Here is a 13,216-nt window from a genome sequence, read left to right on the forward strand (position 1 = left end):
GGGGAGAGCCGCGCTGCGGCACGGCCGGGGCGGGCCCAGCTGTAGTTGCCCGTCCGGCAGCAGCGCGGAGCCGTCCGCCTGGCTACGGGGTCCGGCCCAGTGCTGAGGCCGGCGCCGATCGGCCCTTTCACCTCCCTTCAGGGCCATAATAGTGGCGTCAGCCCGATCCGGCAGCACGGCAACGCGTCCCGCGGCAGCCTGGGCTCCTCACCGAGCCAGATGCAGCGCCGCCTTTCCCCGCGCTGGTGCCGTCCTTGGCGCTGGTCTCGCAGAACAGGCAGCCCGGGGGCTGGGGCTGGCAGTGGCGGTCGGTGGGGCCCTGAGGAGCTGCTGCTCACATTGGCCAGCTGCTTCTGGTCTGTGTGGACCCTCTCTGCCAGGCTAGGCCGCAGCTCCGTCTTGTTCCCCACCAGCATCAATAGCTGTGACTGCTCGACTGCAGGAAAGAAGGCTGCCATGGGGCTCTCGGGGGCTGGCCCAGAGGGCCGTGCCAGTGGCTGTGACAGCCTGCCCAGTGGCCTGTGCTTGGAGCAGGCATGAGCGAGGCTTTGTTTCCCCAGAGGACAGCCTGCAGTGCCTGCAGCATGGGGGTCTGGCAGAACCCCCCATCTGGGTCAAGATCTGTGGGGACTTGCAGCAGTGCTGCTGACTCGGGGTGTTTCACAGGGCTGGCACCCCCTCCCTCCATCCCTATGGCAGCAGCCTGTGCAGGGCAATGGCACAGGCTCACTTCAGAGTTTTATATAAAAATGTATTGAAGCCTGTATTTACAGTGAATGCATCATGGCAGCGGCAGCCAGGGCAGAGCCCTGCTCCTCCAGTGCACCCAGTGAGGCCAGGGCAACCAGGCTGCAGGCTGAGCACCTGCCACCAGCTGGCTCTGGCCCTTTGGGTGGCCCTGGCTCAGCACAGGGCCAGTATCCCTGGGAGCATCCACCTCCCATGTTCCCCCAGGCCCTCAGGTGCTGCTGTTTCTGGGGACAGGGGTTCAGGGGAGGCCAGGAGGACCAAGCAGGGCTGGGGCACAGGCATGGGGCACAGCAGGGACCAGCCCTGGGCACAGTTTGTCCTGGCACGGACTATGTGGAGACGTTGATGCGCTGTGGAGCACGTCGGCGCCTCACGATGCGTGGCCCTGTACTGCTGCGTGGATGCCGTGGGGAGCCATGGAGGCAGAAGGGGCTCAGCAGCAGCCACAGGTAGAGCAGGACACAGGCCCAGCATGAGGACACCTTCACCCAGAAGGTTGACCAGCTGCCGTGTGTGAAGGTGGTCTCCAGCACTGCGTTTTCATAGCTGGTGGGAGAGGGCAGGACTGGTTACTCAAAGGATGCCAACACAGGGGGTTCCAGTGCCAGCTGCAGCCACCAGATCACCCTGTGTCCCAGTGGCCACGTGTCCCTGGGCATGTCCCTTCCATGGGCCCTCCAGCCCTTCTTGCTGCGCTGCACAGCTGCCACTGGAGCAGTGCAGGTCTGCAGGCACAGAGTCCTGAGCATCCCCATCAGGTGCCAGCTCAGTGATACCATCACAGCCCGGCACAGAGGTTTGGAGTGAGAGCAGGGAGGGCTGGGCAGGAGCATAGAACCCTACCTGAACCAGTTGGTGAGTGTCATCATAACATAGAGCGAGGCAAGGAAGAAGACAAAGTGGAAAGCTGAGTAGCTGTAGACCACCCGGTCCTGCTCATCCTCGATGATGAACTGTCCTCTGGCACTCTCCTCTACTTGCTCACATGTCTGGTCGGTGCCTGGGGGAGTGTGGGGACGTGGCACTCCCAGGCTGGGACACAGGCTCTGCCCACTCCCACACAGACACTGCACTCACCTCTCAGCTCCTCCTCCATCTTCTCAGGACAGCAGAAACAACAGGAAGGTTTCTGCAAGGAGAGAAGAGTGCTGACTGCCCAGCCCTGTGGCCACCATGGCCAGGCTGAGCCCTGCCTGATGCCAGGCAGGTGGTGTGGGCAGCCCTCTGTGCTTGGCTAGACAGACCTGCCCCTCTCTGGGGCTGGGACAGGGCCTTGAGGTGGTGGGTCTGGAGTGCCCTTAGCAGGAAGACAGAGCACAGCTGTATCTGTACTCACTTTAAACTCAAAGGTGTAGACTTTGACCATCCAGAGGGGCCCAAAGACCTCAGCGAGGTACGAGGCTTCATTGCTGTGCCCAGGAGAGAGGCAGAAATCATAACACAGGCAGCCATCACCCTGTGCTAGGCTCCCAGCCTGCCCCATGGATTCCCACCAGCCACAGGAGCTCTGCTGTGCTGCCCCTGTCCTCCCACCAAAGCCCCACCTGCTCTCGTGCTGCCACCCCTCGGGACACCCCCGGCAGCCCGGCTGTGCCTGGGCAGGGAGCACGCACCAGGCGAAGAGCACGCAGGCGTACATGATAGCAGCGCCCAGCACGGCGACGGTGGTGTCCTCTGTCTGCAACTCATCCTGCCGGAGCCCCGGGAAGCAGACAGTGAGGTTCTGCCCCTTGTACAGCACTGCAGGGAGGTGGAGGTGAGAAGGGCATGCATCATGGCCGGGACTGCTGGTGGTGGACAGGGACACTCACCTCTCTCTGGGGGGCGGCTGGACAGTGCAGAGAAGGTGAGGTACATCACATAGCAGCTGATGATTGAGGACTGCAGCAGCCCTGACCGCGGCTGCTCTGCAAGAGTGCGGATAGAGGTGTTACTGGAGTTCCTGGAGTAACATGAGCCGGTGGGTAGGGCTCTGAGTGGGCCCGGGGCAGTCCCGTCCTGCCACGTGCCCATCCAAGGCCTTGTGCCAAGGTATAGGAAGGGCCAGTGGGAACCCTGGGGAACTGGATTCTCCTCCAGTGCCCAAGTGCTGACCCTGAGCTGGGGCCCACAGGGTCAGCACAGGACACAGCCGGCCATGCAGCATGGCAACCCCCAGCACGCTGTGCTGTGTGGTACTCACTGAGCCTCACACACGGTGTGATGGAGATGAAGGACATGATGCCACAGAGGCTGCCATTGATGGCAAGCAGTGCTTTGTTGAGGTGGCAGGCGGCTGGGTGGGTGTAGAACTTGTAGAGGAAGGAGAAGGCAGCAGAGGCGAGGGTGTAGAAGGCGGCCGTGGCCAGCAGCACAGCCAGATACCAGCGCTTGTCCTGCGCAGCGCCTGTCAGCCTGTGGAAGAGTGGATGAGCAGCGGCAGGGGGCAGGTACCCACCTGGCACCCCAGCACTCACCAGTTCTTGTTCCAGGTGTGTGCGAAGGCTGTGATCAGCACCAGCTGGATGAGGATGAAGGCGAAGCCCCCACAGACACCTGTGTAGTGCCAGGCTGGGGGAAGAGGGCAGAGGTAGAGATGGCACAGGGCAAGTGGGGACCAAAAAGGGTGCCCAGGGTGCCAGCTCAGATAGGGTGGGGGACACACCTTGGATGAAGTTGTCCTCAGGGATGAAGAAGCTTGCAGCCCAGAGGCCCACCAGCACCAGCAGCTTCAGGAGCCAGAATCTGCAGGGCAGTTAATGTCAGTAGGACATAGCCGCTGACAGCCCCACCCCAGGACACCCTGTCCCAACCCCGTAGCCCATCCTTACCCATTGTGGAGCTGTGCACGGCAGTCAGAGCTGGAGCGCACGTTGAGCAGCAGGGCAGCCTGTGCCAGGTGGAAGCAGGCAGTGCCAAAACACACCCGGTACACGGCTGAGGAGCCCACCAGCTGCTCGCAGTCTGTGCCCCCAGGCAGGTGTTGGCACAGCACCCCTGAGAAGGGCACCTGGCAGGCATGGTGGTTGATGGGACAGGGCTGCTGGTGTGTCCACCCACCATCCCCCAGTGCCCATGGCATCCAGCACATCCAAACTTTCAGTATTCCCACCATTCCCAATACCTTTCTCAGCACTCTGGGACTGCTGGGATCCCCATCATGCCAGGCAAATCCTGCATCTCTGGTACCCCTGGCACTCCTTCCGCCTTGGCACCTCCAGCACCCTTGGCACTCCCAACAGCCCTGTCACTATTCCACCATCCCAGTATCCTCAGAATCCCAGTACCCCTGACACCTGTGGCAATTCTGGCATGCCCAGTGCTCCCCTGGGTGCCCTGACATGCCTGGTACCCCCAGAGCTCATGGTACCCTTGGGACCCCCAATACTCCTGATGCCCTGGGTGTCCTGGTTCCCTCTATCACCTTCTCCGTGATAGCCTGGGCCACGGTGCGGGACAGCATGAGGCAGCACACAGCAGAGGCCAGGACGTGCAGGAGCGTGTAGAGGATACGCGTGCTCGTGGACACGCGAAGCCCGTGACAACGGCAGCAGAGCTGGGGAGGGGCACGGTCAGTGGGGATCCCAGGGGACCAGCACAGCTCCCCATCCTGGCCCCGCACACCCTGCCCACCCAGCCTCGCTCCCAGCCCCGCCAGACCCCAAGTCCCACCTGGAAAAGCAGCGGGTGCAGGAGGTGCCCCCGTGCCGCTGTGCCCGCCATGGCCCAGCTCGGCTCTGCTCAGCCCCCGCGGCGTTGATGGGATTAGGGGATTGTCAGCTCGGCCCGCCCTGCCATCTGCTCGCTGTTCCCTCCAGGCGGCCACCCCTGGTGTGCTCAATGGGCATTGCCCAGTGACTCCTGGCCTTGGGCATCCCTGCCCAGAGCCTGGGCCCTCCTTGGGCAGGGCAAGGCCCTGGCAGGTGGCCTGGACATGAGCTTGCAGGTGAGGGGCGCCTGGGGTCTGGACATGATGTCTCCCTGATTCCAGAGCGGTACCTTACAGCTGTGTGGAGGGGCTGGGGGATGCGGAGTTTACTGAAGGGGGGAGCAGCCCCGGGCACAGAGGCACCCAAGGGACACAGGTACCTCGCTGGGTAGCGGGACAGCGTGAAGCGCATCCAGGATACCCCAGGGTCGGCAGGAGCTGGGGACAAGAAAGGGGACGCAGGAGGCTCTACGCTGGGGCTGGCGCCACCCTTCTTCAGCTGCCCCACAGCCACTCAGGCTTTGTGCCGGCAGAGCCCTGAGACGCGGCGGACGGCAGGGCTGCGGCTGCAGCGGCGATGACACAGATCCGCCGTGCCCCCCGCCAGCGGACACAGCGCGGGCCACGGCCCGGCCCGCGGCGTCCCCACGGCGTGGGGGGGTGACCTGTGAGCCGCGTGCGCCAAGGGAGCGGCGGGGGCGGGCCCGCCTGTGCCCACGGCAGCGGGAGCCGCGGTACGGCCTCCGACGGCGCGGGGAAGCATGGCCACAGCGGGGCCGCCTCTCGCCTCCGGCAGCGCCTGGGGACCCGGCCGCGGCGCCGCCGCGGCTGCCCGGTACGACCATTCGTGTGGCGGCGGCGGCCATGTCGGGCTGGCTGCCCCGGCAGTCCCGGTTCGCCGCCAGGGGTCACCCGCGGGCAGCGGCGCCCGCCCGGCCGGCTCCGCGCCTCGGCAGCGCCGGCGGCCCGCTGCTACCGAGCGGCCCGGGAGTGCCGGCACTGCCAGCTCCGAGCTGTGCGGAGCCCCGAGAGCGCCCTGGAGCGCTGACCGTGCCCGCTCGGCGGGGCCGGGCCTGGAGTCGGCCCCGCCCGCACCTGGCGGCGCGCGCCGGTCACCGCCCCCGCTGGCGGCGCACGTGACCGGAAGCGGGCCGCGGCGGCGGCGGCATGGCGGCGGAGGGCGATGTGGAGCTGGAGCTGGAGACGGAGCCGAACGGCTCCGGCGGCGGCAGCGATGGGGCGGGCGGTCGCGCGGCCGAGAAGCCGCGGAAGCACGATAGCGGCGCGGCGGACCTGGAGCGCGTCACGGACTACGCGGAGGAGAAGGAGATCCAGAGCTCCAACCTGGAGACGGTGCGGCGGCGGGACGGGACCGGGCCAGGGTGGGAGGCCGGGCGCTGCCTGCAGCGGGGCCGAGCCGGGCGCTGACAGCCGCACCTGCACGCCCGTCCCGGTGCCGCTGCCGGTGGCCGTGCCGCCAGCGTGGCGCTGACCCGCCCGGTGCCGGGCAGCGGGGTGACCGCGCTCGTTCTGGCAGGCTATGTCGGTGATCGGAGACCGGAGGTCCCGGGAGCAGAAAGCCAAGCAGGAGAGGTAACCGTCCGCGCTCGCTCCTGGGCAGTGCCTGTGTTGCAACTTGTCACCACTCGGGACACGACCCAGGCCTCTGTTTCCCCGTGTGACATCCTGGCCCTTCCCCGGCCCCGTCCCAGCCCCACGCTGCTGCGAGGGGTCGCTCCTGCCCACCTCACGGCCGAGGGAGCACCGGGGCAGGGCCAGCGGGGACTGTTGGTCACCGGAGGTTTGTCCGTCTCTTCTTGTAGGGAGAAAGAACTGGCAAAAGTGACCATCAAGAAGGAGGATCTAGAGCTGATTGTGAGTAGGGGCGGGACCCCAAGCGGGCTGTGACATGTCCCAGACTTGGGTGCGAAACTGCACCCACGGAGGAGTCTGGGGCATGCCTGCCCTGAGGCCGGTCCAGGCCAGTCCCCATGGGTGGGTGTCCCCCAGGGCCCTGCAGATGCTATACGGGGCTGTGCCTTTTTTCTGCAGATGACAGAGATGGAAATATCACGGGCTGCGGCAGAGCGCAGCCTGCGTGAGCACATGGGCAACGTGGTGGAGGCTCTCATCACCCTCACCAACTGAGCTGGGAGGCCACGGGCTGCCAGGCACGGGCCTCTTGCCATACCAATAAAGGCACTGGTGGGACTGGGCTGTCTTTGTGGTCTACACCGTGCTGAGCACATGCCCCTAGCCCTGAGTGCATGGTACCCACAGGTGGGGCTCTGTCATGTGGCATTGTGTTGGCAGTGCCAGCTGGACACCCCTGATGACTAGAGCAGGACAAAGTGACCTGCCTGAGCAGTGAGACATGCTGCTCTCCCCTCCACAGAACAGGATGGCCACGTCTTTAAAAAGAATGGGACCAGAATGTGTAAGAAAATCCAATCTTTAATCAAACCCTCCCATCCCACACAGGTAGAAAAGCCAAGCCCTGCAGGACTATGGTGAGGAGATAGGGTCACCAATGACCACCTCAAAACAGGGCTCAGACTGACACCCGGGACAGTACAAGCAAGGGTTTGTAGACCAGAGAGGTGCAAAAGTCCTGTAGTTCTTCCAGAAGTGGATGTGCTGGAGCCAGGGGTGGTGCTGCAATGTGCCAGACACTGCCAAGGCTCCATAGTGGCCGTTGCTGGGACATAGTGTGGCCAGCACCACAGGCCATCATCCTTCACACTGTGTAGGCAAGGAACCCATCGGGTCTGCTCAGCACAGGGAGTGGGACACCTCATCTGGGTAGGCATGGTAGAGGCAGGGGAAGGGCTTGCCACCACAGGAGTCCTGGAACATGTCCCTTCTGGCCCTGCCCAGGCTCTGGCAGCTGGCAGAGCAGCGCCTTCCTGCCAGCGTCAGCCACACCAGACCCTCCAGCCCATGCTCTTAGGTCGTTTTTCGTTTCTTGGCTGAGGGTCTCTCAAAGACATCACGCACCCCCGCTGCTTTCTGCTTAAAGAACTTGGTGTTCTGTGCACTCTCCTGGCCCCAGGCAGAGTCAAAGGAGGTGGTGTCCTGGTCCACCAGGTGTGTGTACTTCGTCCGCCCCGAGCGCCCGAAGTTCTTGACCTGGGGAGCAGAGGAACTTGTGAGCAGCTGTTAAGGGGGATGCAGGACCAGCTCCTCCTGCCTGTCCACCCCCTGGCATATGGGCTGGGCACCCTCTGCCAGCATGACACGCACCTGCATGACTTTGGGCAGGATGGTCTTGTTGAAGTGGTCCTCGAGGGTCGGAGCACTGAAGTCCCTCTTGTACACCTCCTCATCCTCATCCTGCAGGAGGACAAACCTGCTCAGCCTTAAAGGTTCCAGCAAGTCTTGGCAGCAGTGGGGCAAGCTGCCAGAAGGTCATATTGCTGCTCTGCCAGGGCTGCCACAGTACTTGCAGCCCTATTAACTCCTGCTGGAGTGGGGGATGTGAGCATTGTTCCCCAGGCTGCTTCTCCAGTGGCCCATGCAGAGCTGACTTGGTTCTGGCTGGGTCTGTCAGCCCGAACACCAGCACAGTGTTCAGCTTCAGCTCCATTTCAGCTGGGAACTCCTAACCTGACACACTCTGGTGAGGTCACTCTGGGTCAGCCCCATGCTGCCTCTGAAGGTTGGTTCTTGTCCCAGGGCACCCCCAGCCCCAGGGCACTTTGGGAATACGGGAGGCTCCCCACAGGTAAAAGGTGGCCCTGCGGTCTCACACCTCCAGCCAGTGCAGCCAGGCCTGGCCCTAAGCACACTCACCATGAAGAAGGCGCCGCGGTGGTAGTACTTCTGCAGGAATTTGTATTTGCCCTTCACTGCCTTGTTGGTGATGACTTTGCCATTGGCCCGGAGCTCAGCACGGCGCTCCTCCTCTGTCAGGTTCCGCATACGCTCGATCTCTGCCTTCTCCTTCTCCATGCTGGGTGGGAGAGAAGCTCCTGAGACCCTGTGTCCCCACAGCATCTCCTGGGAAAGAGGCTGTCACCAGCTACCACTTGAGAGCTTACACATTTACTGTTAGGGAGCAAAGGCACCCTGAGGGTGGGCAGGAGGAGCTCTGGGCATTCAGTCCAGCTGGGATCCTGCTGCCAAAGGGCAGCCTGAGGAAAAGGTGCTTTAACTGCCTCTGGGCTCTCAGCCTCTCCTCTACGAGACAATACTTACGCTTCCCGTTCTTCGCGGTCTCGTTTGATACGCTTCAGCTCACGGACTTTCCAGGCCTCGTACTCCTCCTCATCATTCTCATCATCTGTATCGAGTGCATCCAGTGCTGCCAGTGAACGCTTGTTCTCCTCCAGCTCCTTCTTTGCTTCCTCTTCTACAATCTGCAGTGAAGTCCAAGCTAAGCTTGCTGCAGTGACTGCCCCCTCCGGCCTCCAGCCCACCCCTGCACACCTTAAGCGTGTACTTGCGCCGCTCCTCTGCCATCCTCTTTGCCTCCTGTTCCAGCTCCTTCTGCTTCAGAGCTTCTGCTTCTCTCTCCTGCACTGTGATCCGGTCCTTCCTGAGAGCAAGGCCATGACAGCCTTCAGCCCTCCCATACGCCAGTGCAGTGCCTCAGCCTCTTGCTGGCTCCCACACTGCAGCTGCTTTCAGCCTTTGCCTTCTCCAAGGACAGGTCAAGTCCCGGGGCTCTCCCCTTTCTGGGGACTACCACCTACTTTTGCCACCATATGGCCCTTGCCCAACAGCTCTGGTCAGACTCCGCAGCCTGATGCCACAGCAACCCAATGCAATGGATATGGGGCTGTGGGAGCAGGGATCGCTCCTTGCTCCCTAGCTGTGCCCTGCCAGGCTGTGACCATCCCATCCCACCGCAAGGAGGTGAATGGCTTCCTCACAGTGAGGAGAGACCGTGGCAGCAAGGTCTCCTTGGGCCCCAGCTTATGACTACCTCGATCCAGGGCCAGCCCATGCACTTCCATCACCTACTTGCGAATAAAGACCGGTTTGAGACGTGGCTCCATTTCATCTTCGCTGTCCGTGTACTCCTCATACTCAGATTCTGACTCAGACTCTTCTCCAGACCGACCCTCATCTTCCAATTCCATCACTTCCATCTCCTCAGTTTTCCTCTCCTGTGCTCGCTGACGCATCATCCCACGCCGACGCTCGATCTCCTAATAGGGACAAGCACAGAGCAGTCAGGGGCCAGCCCTGCTACCACTTCTCTCTCTCCTGTGAAACACATGTCATGTCTGGAGAGTTGGCTTTGAGAAGATGCACCTGCCTCTCTGGATGTGGTGTGGCCTCCCCCAGTGTCCTGTTCCATGCCAGAGGATGGTAACCCACCAGTTAAGTCATGGCTAGGTGTGACACTTGTCCAGATACAACGGACAGCCCACATATCCATGCAAAGGGCAGTTCCAGCCTGTGCCCTTCCAGCTTTCCTAGGCCCATTATCTGGCTCTGCAAACACACCTCATCATCGATCTCTTCCTCTTCCTCTTCACTGGTGTCCTCCCGTTCCAGGCGCCAAGCTTCTCCCCCCTCCACTTCTGAATCGCTTTCTCCAACCACTTCAGGTTCCACGATTTTGCGGTGTCTTGCCAGCCTGCAAGAGACCCCAGTTAACGCACGGCACTTGGGACGTGAGGGGGCTGCAGGAAAGGGACTGTTCACACATCGCTTCTAGCAAGGCCACGGTAAGCACTGGGACTGCCAAACACAGCCACAATTGATACGTTCCCTCAGGAGGCCACAGTGGCTGGGCACTGGCAGCTCTTCCCTGTCCATGCTTCAAGGAAGAATGGAGTTCCCAATGAGAAGACTACTAGTGGAAACAAAACCAACCGCAGCTCCACGGGAGGCAAACAGCACTCAGTGGTGTTTTTCTGCAGATGACAGAGATGGAAATATCATGGGCAGCAGCGGAGCGCAGCCTGCGTGAGCACAGGGGAATGTGGTGGAAGCTTTCATCACCCTGTGTACACTTCATGAGACACCATCCTTCCTCACTACCCTGAGCCTCAGCACACTGCACTAATTTCTGTTTTGGTGCCTGTTTTTGATACCATCCACACAAACACACCTGGACATGGGCTGCGCCTGGCTGGCTCTTGACTGGAAAGCAGCCCCAGGCACAGTGCAGTGTGGACATGAGAAGTCATAAACACTCTTGCACTGCCTGGATAATGTTCCCAGCTCCTGCCCTGTGCAGTTTCTCTCTGCAGCAGAGCAGAGTGCCAGCCCCCCGGCCCCAGACAGGCAAAGGGGGCTCAGCTCTTGCCTGACCCAGCACTCACCGCTCCTCCACGTCCTCGGCAATGCGGTTCTGGAGACGCCGGAGCCGAGGGTCGTTGGCCAGTTCCTCCTCCTGTTCCTCGGGCTCGACCTCTTGCTCTTTCGCCTTCTTGATGAACTGGAACTCCTCATCCTCCTCCTCCGAGGATTCCATGGGTGCGTAGTCGGGCCGCTTACCCGACACGTACCGCTTCACCTTCACCTTCTCCATGGACAGCTCGCCTGCGGGCGCCGGGCCGTCAGCGGGGGTCTCGGCCCCGCGCCCCCGCTGCCCCAGCCCCGGCCCCGGCCCCGCGCCCATCCGGCCACCCCGCTGAGCCCCGGGCCCCCAGCTCACCCTTCTCGTTGCGGACGGGCACGGCGCCCGCCGTGGACTGGATCGGCGGCTGCTTCATGAGGGCGCTGGGGACCGACATGGTGGCGGCGGGCGGAGGCCGGGCCGGGCAGAGCCGAGCCGAACCGAGCGGAGCCGCTGACAACGGCGCCTCGAGCGCTCACCCGGAACCGGAACCTCGCTCGCTTCCGCCGCGACCGGGACCGTGCCGGGGCCGGAAGTGACGATTGGCCGGACCGCTGCCGAGGGGCCGGGGCTCGGAGCTTTCTCCGGTGCCTTCGTTTCGGCCCATCGCGGGGGGCCGCGGGGAGTCCCCGGTCCTTTCGCTAACCGCCTTCGGCCGGGAGAGGTTCCGTTCCCTCCCGCACGATGCGAGTTTCCCCCCGAAGGGGCGACAGGGCGAGGCATCGGCCGAGCGGCCATCGGCCTGCGGGGGCACCGGGCAGCGCCGCGATAGCGCTGTGTGCTCGCCCGGGCGGCGACTCGTCTGGCGCCTCCGGCCGTGTCTGAACGGCGCCGGGACTCTGCAGGCCCGGGCGTCCTTCTGTGCAGGGAGCGTTCCGCGCGGGGCTGGAGCTGAGCCGGCCACTGCTGGAACACCGAGGGCTCAGGGTCACCCCCGGCAAATTCCTGTGCCGGACTGCCCCGCACAGCCGGGGAAAACCGCTGCTCGCTTTGGTGCACAGTGCGGCCGGTGGGTCTGCGCTGTGCCCGCTCCCAGCGCGGCTGCTCGGGGCGGAGCGGGGGCTCGGTGGCCGCGGCCGCTGCTGAAGCCGTGCAGCTCCTCCGCCGTCCGCCCTTGCTCCCGGCAGCCGGAGCCGGCCGTGGCCCCAGTCTCCCTGCTCTGCCCGCTGCCAGCCGGCTCCAGTAAGCCCCGGCGCTGGTGCCCGGCTCCCGCCGCCCGGGCGGCAAGGACAGACAGCTCCTGCCTCGCCGCGGGCCCCCGGAGCCCCCGGCCTGGCCAGCGCCGGGAGGCGCGGCTGCTGCCGGCGGCGCATCGCTGCTCGGCAAGGCTGGGGCAGCTCCCGGGAGTCCCGCTGGCGGGGGTGTGGTAAAGTGTCTGTGGGGAAAGGCTGCGGCTACGGCTGCTTCTTGGGGATTTTCCATAAGCCGCCGGGTGCTGCCTGTGTCGGCATGTCTCAGCTTCCGAGGGCTGCGCGGTCCCACGGTGACGGGGAGCCGCTGGTGCAGGACGTCCCTATGCGCGCATCCTGCCACAGAAGATAATCGTTTCTCTGAAGCTGGTAAAACTGCGTCACAAGCCACTACAGCCACATCTGCTACCTTCTGCTGGCTTCTACGAAGAAAGGAAAAGGAAACCCTTTTATCTTCCATGAAATCTGCTTGCTGGCAGGAAAATTTAGGAAGCAGAGGGGCAGAGCCATGCTTTAACAGTTTGCTGGCAGTACCAGAGCAGATGCTCTCGTGATTGTGTGGCAGAGGCCCTGTGGGGTGAGGCCAGCTCTGGCAACCAGGAAAGGCCAGGGCACATGTGCTTTTCCAGTTGGTGGGTCAGCAGTGGAGCACAATCCGAAGGGAAGTTCAGGAAAGTGGTTTTGTTTTGGTGTCCTTGGTCTGGGTTGGGAGATGTCCCTCTGGCAGCATCTCCTGCAGCCAGTCTAGGGGAGAGCAGACCCAAATTTTTGCAGCAGTACCACCCTAGTCTGATCCCAGAATTGGCTGCAGAGGTCCCAAGGCCACCATGGAGGCTGGCTCTCTCCTGGGGGACTCTCCTTGACCTATAGAGATGCCAGGGCTGGGCAGATCCAGGCATGGGGGCAGGTGGGCCCAGTCCTTTGCAGCACTGACTCAGTCCCTGCTCTAGTTCTGGGGCAGGGTGTCCCTGCAGTGCCCTCCATACAGACCCGTTTCTGCTGCAGGCAGAAATGATGCCCTGAAGCTGGTGGTTTGTTTGAGCAACTGGGGCATTGGTGCCTTTATAATCCTAGAGCACCTACAGCCAGGAACGAGCAAGAGTGGATCTGTCTGCTTGTTGGTGTGCTTCTGGCCTTTGCACCCAGGTGACAAACAGAGCACCCACACCGTGTTTATGTTGTTGATGTTGAGGGTTGTAACTGTGTTCCCACCTGGTGACTCCTGTGCCACGTGGCAAAGAATAAGCTTTAACAGGACTTGAAGGAGCAGTTGGCCACAGCTATGAGGAAGCT

The 13,216-nt window shown here is 62.8% G+C and overlaps 3 protein-coding genes across 4 annotated transcripts; 1 reads left to right on the top strand and 2 right to left on the bottom strand.

Annotated features, from left to right (window-relative positions):
• Positions 1–730: 730 nt before the first annotated feature.
• Positions 731–5,056, bottom strand: SERINC4 (serine incorporator 4). The gene is given in 13 exon segments (XM_050978518.1): positions 731–1,296; positions 1,594–1,767; positions 1,769–1,813; positions 1,815–1,879; positions 2,087–2,159; positions 2,364–2,490; positions 2,562–2,657; positions 2,933–3,144; positions 3,207–3,300; positions 3,395–3,474; positions 3,561–3,739; positions 4,154–4,285; positions 4,402–5,056. Coding segments are annotated over 13 exon segments (1,545 nt in total). The 5' UTR covers positions 4,453–5,056; the 3' UTR covers positions 731–1,079.
• Positions 5,057–5,578: 522 nt separating this feature from the next.
• HYPK (huntingtin interacting protein K) lies at positions 5,579–10,452 on the top strand. 2 transcript variants are annotated; one of them, XM_050978521.1, is made up of 4 exons: positions 5,579–5,791; positions 5,976–6,031; positions 6,262–6,313; positions 10,312–10,452. In XM_050978521.1, exons 1-4 carry the CDS (start codon positions 5,606–5,608, stop codon positions 10,435–10,437), a joined length of 420 nt encoding a protein of 139 aa, XP_050834478.1. In that variant the 5' UTR covers positions 5,579–5,605; the 3' UTR covers positions 10,438–10,452. The 2 variants fall into 2 exon arrangements, with proteins under 2 accessions (XP_050834478.1, XP_030084344.2); XM_030228484.2 differs by lacking the exon at positions 10,312–10,452 and adding an exon at positions 6,491–6,649 and having other exon boundaries at positions 5,582–5,791.
• Positions 6,875–11,226, bottom strand: MFAP1 (microfibril associated protein 1). The gene is made up of 9 exons (XM_050978519.1): positions 11,052–11,226; positions 10,717–10,936; positions 9,893–10,025; positions 9,404–9,591; positions 8,867–8,975; positions 8,636–8,796; positions 8,231–8,390; positions 7,682–7,771; positions 6,875–7,567 (listed from the first exon to the last, which is right to left on the bottom strand). Exons 1-9 carry the CDS (start codon positions 11,128–11,130, stop codon positions 7,385–7,387), a joined length of 1,323 nt encoding a protein of 440 aa, XP_050834476.1. The 5' UTR covers positions 11,131–11,226; the 3' UTR covers positions 6,875–7,384.
• Positions 11,227–13,216: the final 1,990 nt, after the last annotated feature.

This window comes from Serinus canaria, chromosome 10 (assembly GCF_022539315.1).
Source record: "Serinus canaria isolate serCan28SL12 chromosome 10, serCan2020, whole genome shotgun sequence".
Taxonomy (NCBI): Eukaryota; Metazoa; Chordata; class Aves; order Passeriformes; family Fringillidae; genus Serinus; species Serinus canaria.